The following is a 10,170-nucleotide window of genomic DNA, read 5'->3' as shown; positions in this document are numbered from 1 at the left end:
AAGTTATTAAAGATATATATATATATATAAAAAGGTGGTATCTCTACATGCATTGAGCTAAAGAATGGAGAAACAAAACTGCCACAGACTCTAAACAGTTTGGAATTAACTGTAGATAGTTTAGAACTAGTATTCACGGGATCTTATGCAATTTTTTTTTTTTTTTAAAAAAAAAGCACTTCATAGGGGAAAAGCATGTGCCTCCAGCTGGTGAAGGGGCTGCAGCACAGACCTTATGAGCAGCGGCTGAGGGAGCTAGTCTGGAGACGAGGAGACCTTGCTGTTCTCTACAACAACCTGAAAGGAGGTAGCAGGGAGGTGGAGGTTGGTCTCTTCTCCAGAATAACTACCAGTAGGATTAGAGGAAGTGGCGTACCCCAGGGGAAGGGTCGGTTAGATATTATATGTGTTCTGTTTTCTAAGGGTTGACTTAGAGATTAAAAAAAAAAAAAAAAAAAACTAACTAGGAAAAAAATCCTTTGTACTATCAGCACTGAAATGAGTCTCTTTAATCTTTTCTGAGCTATGGCTTAGAAGAAAAAGTAATACTGCTCCAGAAGCTGGGGAAAAAGAAAAGGATAGAGAGAAAGTTGCTGATTCCAAAAGTAACATGTATTTGGCCTTTTTTTTCCAGATTCACACCATTAATATCTTTCAGGAGTAGATATGGTAACAGCAGAAATGAAAAATGCACATGGATCACATCTGGCAACTGATAGAAACAGAGCATTATTTAAGATACTGAGATGTAGAAAGGTTTGGCAAGGCAAATTAGTAAATTTTAAAAGTAACAGAACAGATTTCCTTGAGGATTTCAAGTTTTTATATCTAAATATATATATATCATTTAAAGGATTAAGAGTCTGCTCTTTTTGCTTAGAAATAAATAATGTTCTCATTGGTACACTCCATAAAAAAGACCTTTTTCTATTAGATCCCAAAGTCTCAGCCTCCATCCAGTACTAAACATTCTTAGTTGCTGGCATAAGCAACTGCGTCCCCTATCTATCCTCCGCCTCTTCCTGACTTCTGTTTTTTTGATGCTGAATTTACTAACATAGTTTCTTGAATTTCAGTACCTCACCAGAGAGCTGATCTCAGTTGAGGAAGATCCTCAAAGGGAAACATAGGCGCCCCTGTACGAACTCTTTCTAGGCTACTGAGTGTGTCTGTATCAAACCAGAATACTGGTTAGCTAAATAGAGAAATCCACCTTAGGAAAGTTTAAGATAACTGCTCAGATCCTTCTGAGGTCTGAGGCACTTAACATCTGAGTGTGTAATATTTTTCTTTAAGTAGTTTTCTTTAAAAGGTTTCTGTTAGATTTTTTTTGACAGTTCATTATTAATGGATATAATTTGATGCATCCTAAGGTCTTCAAAAGAAAAATATTTACTTTTCCCTACAGTAATTGCCTCATTTAATTCTTGAAAGCTCATAAAACTCAGGGTTTTTCGGGTGTAAATACGCAGAAACTTTGCATCAAAGCCCGAGCTAGCAGTTTAAATCTCTCCTTTCCAAATATAAATAAGCAGAGCTGAAGCCTGCACAGTAAATTTAATAGTTACATATGCCCACACTCCATACTCCAAGGAAAATGAAACTATGGCCTTATCACAGCAGACCGATAGCTTTTACAGGTTTTGTTTGTTGTTGCTGTGTCTACCTATGATTGTTGTAAGTCCTTTTTTTTTTTTTTATCTGCAATATTTCAACAAAATTAATCTTTGGTATTAATTTTGAGCCTAGACTGTTTTCTGAACAAGTAGAATTAATGCCTAAATCACAGAAAACTCAGACTAACAAGTGCAACTAATGTTTTGGAATAAATGCCTTCTCTGCAAGTCGTAGAAAAGGGAGATATGAGTGAAAAGAATGATTAAGTGAAGAGAGACAGATGGGTAATACTTTTGTTTTTGCAAACAAGTGAAAGATAAGAGACATCTGTAAACGATATAACATCTGTAAAGTATAAGTCAGTATTATCCTTTGGAATGTATGGAGCCAAGTACCAGTTAAGGCATAGTTGTATCATTGTGAGCTGACACCAAATATTCCTACAGAGCAGAGCACTAGAACTTTGTTTAAAACTTGAGTTGCCAACACCACCTAAATAATTTATGTTAGCTTTGTAATTCTGGAAAATAGCTCTCAATTTATTTGACTGAAAAATGACTTTAAAAATAGAGGAAAATGAGTAATCAGTAAGATTGAGAGAAAAAAAAAAGTGTGGAGCATAGTTAAGGTACTATTTCTATTACATTTAAAACAATCTTAAAATCTTGAAAGTCCCTTCTCCTAACATCTGGCCTGGATAGTAAATACTTCAAGTGTTTTAAAATAGATCTACATACAGAAATTTGTTGCTGAAAGCTGTTCTTTGCATCGTCTTAGGACCATCTAACTTCAACTTTGAATTACTGTGATTGTGTCATCACAGAGGTAAGCAGAGATTAGTTTCATAAGATGAAAAATAAGTCAGCAGCTCCACAATATAAAATCAGATTCTTTTTCATTTTTTGGAATTTTTTTTACCTAATTTAAATTTCTCCATGTGAGATGCTATAGCACTAGCATAAGCTCTTCTCTCAGTGGGTGATTTGTTTTGGTTTTCCTCATTTAAACACACACACTCTGAAACACCTTGTTTTCAGAAACAGAGAATTTGTCTTATTTGATAAGAGAACAGACATCTGGCATTCAGTCTAATTTTATGTCCTAAAATCTGATACTTTGTTCGAAAGATTTAAGAAAAAAAAATGTATATGTTTATATTTTTATTTTCACATACATTTGACACATGCATGTGTATATATACATATTTGTGCGTAGTTATACATATATGTGTGCATATATTTTTATATTTAGCATGTTTATATATGCACACACATATATATGCATATATATATATGTATGTGTATAACTAAATGTAAATATAATTCCACCCTATTTTATGATCTTCATTTTTAATACTAGCCTTTTATCATGGTATCTCTCAGCCCATCCAATCTGACTTCTGGCCCAGGCATATGTTAATGAGCTGGTGTGGTCCCACTTTTTGCTGATGTGTCACTACTTCCTTTACACTATTTATTTTGTGAATGACCATAATGTTTGCAAAACTTAACATTGGTATTTTATGTCACACAGTCGCTTTTCATATAGCAGGATACTCTAATTGCAGAAATGCAAACATATATGCTTCCCTGTGAAAAGCATAATGGCTTGGGTTTCGTATAACTGAAGCTCTTACACAGCTATTTCAATTATGGCATATAGATTATTTAGATTGTTTTTCCTTCTGTTATTTACAATCGGAAAATAGAATTTGCTTTTCTTATAAATATATATTTCTGAACTTCCTCGTCCATCTAAAAACTTTAAAGACAGAAAGACCAAAATGCTACAGGTTGATTCCCAAGCACGACAATATTTTGTTTAGAGGGAGTAGAAATGAGAAACAGGCTGTTTCTCATTTTGGCACTGTTGGCATTGACAGCAATTTTACCAGAACAGAATATAGAAGAGTAATCTATTTTAAGCAAGGCATTAAAGGCATTTCCAAGTTTCTTCCCTTGCATCTGTTCTAAAATAATGTGTTCTAAAACAATAAACTTTTAATAACATTTTAGCAATTTACAACAAAATATCCACTTAAGCTGGTTATAATGCTGTTTTTTATTATTATGTTGGGGCAATTCTCATGGAAAGCAAACTAAAATCAGATCTTGCTCCCACCCTTGTACGAATAGCTTTGTTTGGGAAGGCTTAGGTGTTACTCCCCCGATCCTTTGACCCTCGTGGAGGGTGGTTTAAACAGTATGGCCAGCCGCTCAGGTAGAAGTAAAGTGAAAAAACTAAACGGCAGGCATGAAGGGAATTCTTAAGAAACTGTAAATACAGGCACTTGGAGCTTTAGACATCGCAAAAATAGGATCACACATTTGAACTGAGCAGACCTTTAGAATCTGTACCCTATCTTGGTATAAGGTAATGGGCCATTGTAGCATCTAGTTTGTATAAGCCCTAACTCCCCCATAGCAAATTTTTGGTCACAACTTTTAACTGTTCAATTTATGCAAGTGGAAAAGAAGTTTCATTGTGGGGATTTTAAATGAATGCAACACTTCAAGATTCTTGTCAAGTGTCAGTCTTGGCTTTGCTCTGTTTCTATTTCTGTGAGCATTAATCGCCACATACTATATTAATGCAGCATTGAAATTGAGACCAATCTTGTTACCTAGGTTTATAGTGTTAAGGAGTGGCATTTTGTATCTGTCTTACAAAGATTCAGAGCAGTAACTGCACAAGAACAGAACCTAGACAGAACAAAAAGACTGTGAAGGATGAATAGGTTCTGTTTCTTCAAAAAAATATATGTATCACTTTAAAACAACAGCATTGCAAAGCATAAATAGGATTTATTTCAAAGGAAAAGCATTCTCGTTTCTATGGAATTGGAAGCTAGATCAGGCCAGCAGCTCAATCACTACTAGAACTGTTTGAACTATCAGAAGATGAACTTTTTTCCTTTTTTCTTTTCTTTTTCTCCTTTTTGTGATGCTTTCCTTTCTTAGATTTATTCTTCTTTTCTTTTTTCTTTTCTTTTTTTTGTGATTTTTGTTTTTTTGATTTTGGCTTATCCTCTTCAGATGTACTTGATGAGGAAGATCTATTAGAAAAAAATACAGACTGATAATTAATCAGAGGAAGAAAAACAAACCAATATCTATACAATATCACAAGTCTAATCTGGTACAAAATTCACATAGTAGTATCCATATCCACTGGAAATCTTGTAACCATCTCTGTCTATATTCATCTGAACAATGATTTTTCTTATTAGATGATCTTGGTAGAAAAGCAGTAGGTTTATAATACAGAGTAATTCAAAATGAAAGAGGCTAGTTGCATGTTTTTCAACCTTAATTAAATTGCTTAGACTAGAGAAATCAAGAAAACAGAGTGGAAGTATGACCATTTATCATACAAAAAAAGGTAGGAGAAACAGGTATGGCAAGCTTGCAGCTGATAACACTTGTCTTAACAGACAGCGATGAGTGAAGTGACTATATACAAACAAGAATTAAGATGACAATAAAAGGGAAGTCCTGCTTATTTTACTCTACAGTGCAGTTTTATATTATAGTTTACGAGAGCAATTATTACTTGCACATAGAGACTACAGTGAGCAGTCTGAGCTCCTCTGTACTGCCTTTATAAGTACAGGTTATAGTTACACTATGTAAATAAGCAAGGGGAAAAATGCCAGTAACACCCATGTTAAATCATGTTTCTTTACACTTATTTTGTTTCTGAAAAATGTGTTATTGTGAAATTACACATTTCCTGGCTCTTAGTGTAGTTTCTAGGAGATTATCTCATCCATAGTCCTGACAGCCAATAGACTCATCTAAAAATCCGTCAGCAGAACAAAATTCAGAATCAGTAAATTTGTGTATTATGACATTCTCTTTTGAAAATGGAGAAACACATTTTTTTGGCTTCTAAGGAAGAGGAGTGTTAAAACTCAGCACATTTTAAGTAACACTTCCAAAAAAAATCCTACTGACAGTTATAGGTCAGTCAACAAGGGAGGAAGGGGCAATGAAGGATCTCATGGTTGCCTAACTCCAGAGTAGACCCTTTATGTGACCGAGCTGGGGATCTCAGGGCTGCCACCAAAAAGCTCTGCTAACTTGTTCGTCTTGTTCTAATTTTCCCACCACATCCTGGGGTCCCTAAGCATAGGAGCACTGCTATTTCAGGAATGCAGGCCTTCACAACTTCCCTGCCTTGCTAGATTTGCAAAATTTTTGTCGTCCTAACAGTATTTTATATGTTACCGCTATTCAAAAAAGGGGGCAGATTCTCACTGGAAAACAGGAGGATTTTCAGACCAAACAGATACTTGGCAAAACATACTGGATCAAAAGAAACAACATTCTCTGGAAGAAAAAAAGAAATTCCAACACAGAATATTTCTAAAGCTCTGTTTTCAAATTAAATTAGGTATGTGAGTTACCTTTTCCTTGCTCTCTTTAATTTCACTTTTTCTTTGCTCTTTCTTTTCTGTTTCTTTCTTTCTTCTTCCTCATTTAAATCTACGGATAAAAAGTTACAGTTTACAAAATATTTCAGTTCTGAATTAAGACTAGCATTAAAAGAATGGTTTCATCAGCAGCATAAAATTAGCATAAAATTCTTGATAAAAGTTTTTCTTTTCCTTCTCTTGTTAATTAATTCAGAAATATTTTGCAGAGCAGAACTTGTTATACCACTTACAAAAGTTCCAAGGACTTTTGTTTAAAAATTGAGAATGAGTAAACTCCTGTAAAATGTAGCAAAATTTGTTCCTTTACTTTCACATTTACATCAGCTTTAGGTTTCAATATCCATTGCTCTGTATTCTTAAGACTTGCAGTAGTCTGAAAACAGGTCACATAGAATGTAATAATATGCATATTCCATATATAATAATAATATGCATATTCCACATAAAATGCATATTCCCTCAGGCTTACCTGAATTACTTGCAGGCAACCTCATTTCACATGCAAATAGCAATTATTTAAGCCATAACTAGGATAAGCTTCAATTTACTGTCAATATACCATCTGCAAAAACTGTTAGAAAAGTCACTCCTACTCTGGCCTCTCCCCACCTTTCACATGCATTTGAATCAAAGCTAAGTACAGAAGAGAAATACTGAAGAAATATGAAAGGACAGCTAGATAACTCCTACCATTACGTAAAAACGCAGTTAATGACTAAAGAGAAAGACACTACAAATAGTCCTTTTATCAAGACCATGCTTTAAGATTGAATAAATGCTATAATGAAAAAGAAAATTTTCAGAGACTGAACTAGTGATGTAAAAACGATATTCAAATACTTCTGAGTTTCATAAGCACTAAATATTATCTGTAGTTTCAGGGAAAAGATATGTTTAGCTACCTCAAACCTGACTCTCTGGATTATGTTTTGGAGGGACAGTTAGATAGCAAGTGTATAAAGAAGACGCAATCAAATCTTCTACCATTATAGACTTCTTGTCTATATATATCTTATATATCTATATATATCTATATATATCTTATAAGTTTAAGTGTGTCTGTGAAAAAACATTGCTCCAGCAACTGATTTTTGTGAGTTGCTTTAAAAATTAACTAGGTATTTGCTCAAAACAAGCTCATTAAAATCCAGAAGGCTAGGTTGGAAGACATGCAGGACTTTCTATCGCAGATTTGACTCTTCTGCATAGCAATGGTGTTCAGCAAAGGAGATGTTTAAGTGGGATGGAGGAGATAGTAACAAAGAGTGCCTCTGTCCAGAACTGTGAATTTGCCAGTTGAAGGTAACTAGAAGTCAAGCTTCTGCCATGAACTGTCCTCTAAACAAACCTGTCACCCTTCTTCCTCTTTCCAACCTCCAGAAAAACCGTACAATTGTATGCTTGTGCCAAAGCCCATAGTAACACAGTTACCAATACAAACTCAATGTAAGAGGCATTCAGGTTCAGATAGGAAGATTGTTGTTACTTATTTTCTTCTAAGCAGCTGCTTATTAGCAGTCTTACAATTTTTTGTATTTAAAAGTTCCTTTTGAGACATTCCAAATGGGTTCATTAATAATTTCCTACAGAAGAAATTAATTATAATAAAAAAGACTTAGGTGTATCGAATCTCTTAAGTCTGAATATATGAAGTAAAATTCTTCTTTCAAAGCACTGATTCGAAGAATAATAATTCTCAAAAAGGATAAAACTATTATTTCAGTTATTCAGGAGAGCATTATGTGACTGTTATTCTCTTTAAAGAAAAAAAGAAAAAACAAAACTGAAACCACAGACATACTCTTTTTTTCACGTAGAGCTTGCAATCTTTGTAGCTCTTCTTCTTCACTGTCTTCACTACTTGTGCTGCTAACATCTAAAACAATATCTCTTTGGGGATCCACTCGGAGGAAGTTTCGACACTCAAATGTCAGGTGACCAGCTGAACAAACAAGTATTAGGAAGAAAAGTTACAAATTACCAAATGATAGCAATAGCTAGGGAACACACATTTTAGATTTATTCAGTCTGGTTGGTGAAAAGGTGAGACTTGATGTAGGAATGGGGGAAGGTTTACTTGTAAAAGTATTGAAGAACTATTAGAGGCTGCGCAAAGGTATCCCATTTAATGGTGCTCCATGGCCTCTCTTTATATTTATGTAAATTTAAAGATTTGGTCCAACTTCTGTGTTCTACTTTTTTAATGGTTTCAGATCCTTTCCTGAAGGAGCAAAATATTCCTAGAAGCAAGGAGCAAAATACTTAAAAAACTAGATATTCCTGCTTAAGTTAAGTTTGGCAGAGACTCCAAAGAAGCAGAAGGTACTAGGTTAGGCATCAAAGAACTCCGAATTTAAAGCATGGTTTTTAATTGCATGCAAATGAAGCGTGTACGAGTAGCATACTGTTTTCATGGAGGAACTTGAGGGTTTTTGAAAGCAATAGTTCTGTATCTGAAATCTCTGTGTTTGATTCATCTTTATATTGCTTATTATAGACTTACGGTAGCCACATTTCTTGCATCCTGCCCTGATATTATCCTTATTTCCACCTGAAAGAGAAAATGCCATCAAATAGGTGTTGAAAACCCTTAAAGTGTTTTTTTTTTGTTTGTTTGTTTCTTTGTTTTTAAGCTGACTTGACAATGTCAATTCTCAGATGGGAAGGACCATTCCTTTTAGGACGCTGGGATCACCAAGACATCACACTGTCACCAGGAAGACTGACACAAGCTTGGGCACCATAAACTGGTATGGATCAATCAGCTTATATAACTTATTGCCAAATCCTCACTTTTTTTTTTTCTGATCTTAAACTTCGATAATGATTCCACTTCTCTGAAAACGTATGCATTAGTTTTGTTACAGAATGGACATGTTAACAGTCACGAGGCTGTTCCTGTGGACCACAACTGCGCACCACAAGCACAACAAGTTCTTGCAGGGCGTGCATGCTGAGGGACAACATCTGGCAGCTCTGAGCTGATGGATATTTTAATTGCAAGAACTGTCTAAGAGGGCAATGAAAATAGAGGGAAATAATCATTCTTGGAGAAGCAAAAAAAAAAAAAAGATGAAAACACTAATTAAAAAATAATCAGGCTAAACAAATCCATCTTGAACTCTGGCAAACCCAAGACAAACTCAGGCAAACCACCTACATATGGAATTAATGGTTGCAGGAAGGGAGATGCAGAATGAAGTGAATAAGGGAAAGGACAAGAGATATCTGGTCTTGGAGGGCCAGACCAGCGCAAGTTCGGGGCAAGGCAGACTCTTTGCGCACTTCCGTGAGCTCCCAGCTGCCTGTTAGCAGCCAGCCAGAGCAGAAAGGCGCTCAGGAGAAGACAGAAATTCACCAAAACCACAAAATGGGCCCATCTTAATCAGCCAAGCCTGTTCGTAATGGAAGCCACGACTTCGCGCCCAAAACCCGGCAGCCCCAAAGGCTCCTGTCCCCGCTGGCCCCGGGGCCAGGGCCGCTTTAGGGAATCAGCTTCCCGAGCCCCAGCCCGACCCCCGCCCGCAGCCCCCGCGCTGCCAGCGGAGGGCCCCGCGCGCGGCCCCCCGCGCGGCCCCGCGGCCTCACCCGGCAGCGCCATGGAGCGCGGCGGCCGCGCCGGAAGGCCGAGCGCGCGCGCCGCGGGGCCGCGCCACTCGCGAGGGGGGAACTCGGCGCCGCCCGGCGCCGCGCGGCAGCGGGACGGCGGGGCGGGAGGTGTCCGCGAGGCCGCGGGCGCCGCCGAGGCGCAGCGGCCGCCACCGGCCCGCGCGGCGCCCCTGCCTGCGGGCCCGGCCCGCTCTGCTCGCGCCGGCCGCCGCGGCCGCCCCCCCGGCGGGGTAGGAGCGCCCAAGAGGGCGGGAGGCGGCGGCCCCAGCGCGGCGCGCGGCGCGAGGCGGGGCGGCGAGCGGGGGCGCCGCGCGCGCCACCATGAGCAACATCTACATCCAGGAGCCCCCCACCAACGGCAAGGTGAGGCCGGGCGGACGCCCCTGGGGCGCCGCGCGCGCCCGTCCCCGCCCGTTTCGGGGATCGTTGGTCTGTTTCTGCGTTGTTTCGCTGTGCAAACACCGCGCGCGGCTGTCATGTGCCTGCTGCCGGCTCCTCGGCCTGGA

General features: G+C 38.3%; 2 protein-coding genes across 2 annotated transcripts in view; one reads left to right on the top strand and one right to left on the bottom strand.

The window, feature by feature from the left end:
- Positions 1 to 4,366: 4,366 nt before the first annotated feature.
- Positions 4,367 to 9,718, bottom strand: SREK1IP1 (SREK1 interacting protein 1). Its single transcript, XM_088528478.1, has 5 exons — positions 9,644 to 9,718; positions 8,559 to 8,606; positions 7,857 to 7,997; positions 6,026 to 6,104; positions 4,367 to 4,672 (listed from the first exon to the last, which is right to left on the bottom strand). The coding sequence occupies exons 1-5, from the start codon at positions 9,654 to 9,656 to the stop codon at positions 4,483 to 4,485; spliced, it is 471 nt and encodes a 156-aa protein (XP_088384604.1). The 5' UTR covers positions 9,657 to 9,718; the 3' UTR covers positions 4,367 to 4,482.
- A 252-nt stretch (positions 9,719 to 9,970) lies between these two features.
- The window catches only part of CWC27 (CWC27 spliceosome associated cyclophilin), a 93,356-nt gene continuing 93,156 nt past the window's right edge, over positions 9,971 to 10,170 (top strand). The window contains exon 1 of the mRNA XM_088528476.1: positions 9,971 to 10,027. Coding sequence (XP_088384602.1) covers positions 9,986 to 10,027 — 42 coding nt within the window. The 5' untranslated portion in view covers positions 9,971 to 9,985. The remainder of the gene's footprint in view (positions 10,028 to 10,170) is intronic.

The sequence above is a fragment of the Tinamus guttatus genome, unplaced genomic scaffold, assembly GCF_059628265.1.
Source record: "Tinamus guttatus ecotype Peru unplaced genomic scaffold, ASM5962826v1 Tinamus_guttatus_pri_ptg000309l, whole genome shotgun sequence".
Lineage (NCBI taxonomy): Eukaryota > Metazoa > Chordata > Aves > Tinamiformes > Tinamidae > Tinamus > Tinamus guttatus.
Note: the sequence above shows the minus strand (reverse complement) of the source record. Positions and strands in the feature narration are given on the sequence as shown.

What these genes read in the sequence shown, in the direction of transcription:
- SREK1IP1 (XM_088528478.1), bottom strand. An exon ending in AGCTCTACGTGAAAAAAAGA is followed by an intron (nt 6,105 to 7,856) that starts GTATGTCTGTGG and finishes TTTTATCCGTAG; the next exon opens with ATTTAAATGAGGAAGAAGAA. An exon ending in TTAAAGAGAGCAAGGAAAAG is followed by an intron (nt 4,673 to 6,025) that starts GTAACTCACATA and finishes TTTTTCTAATAG; the next exon opens with ATCTTCCTCATCAAGTACAT.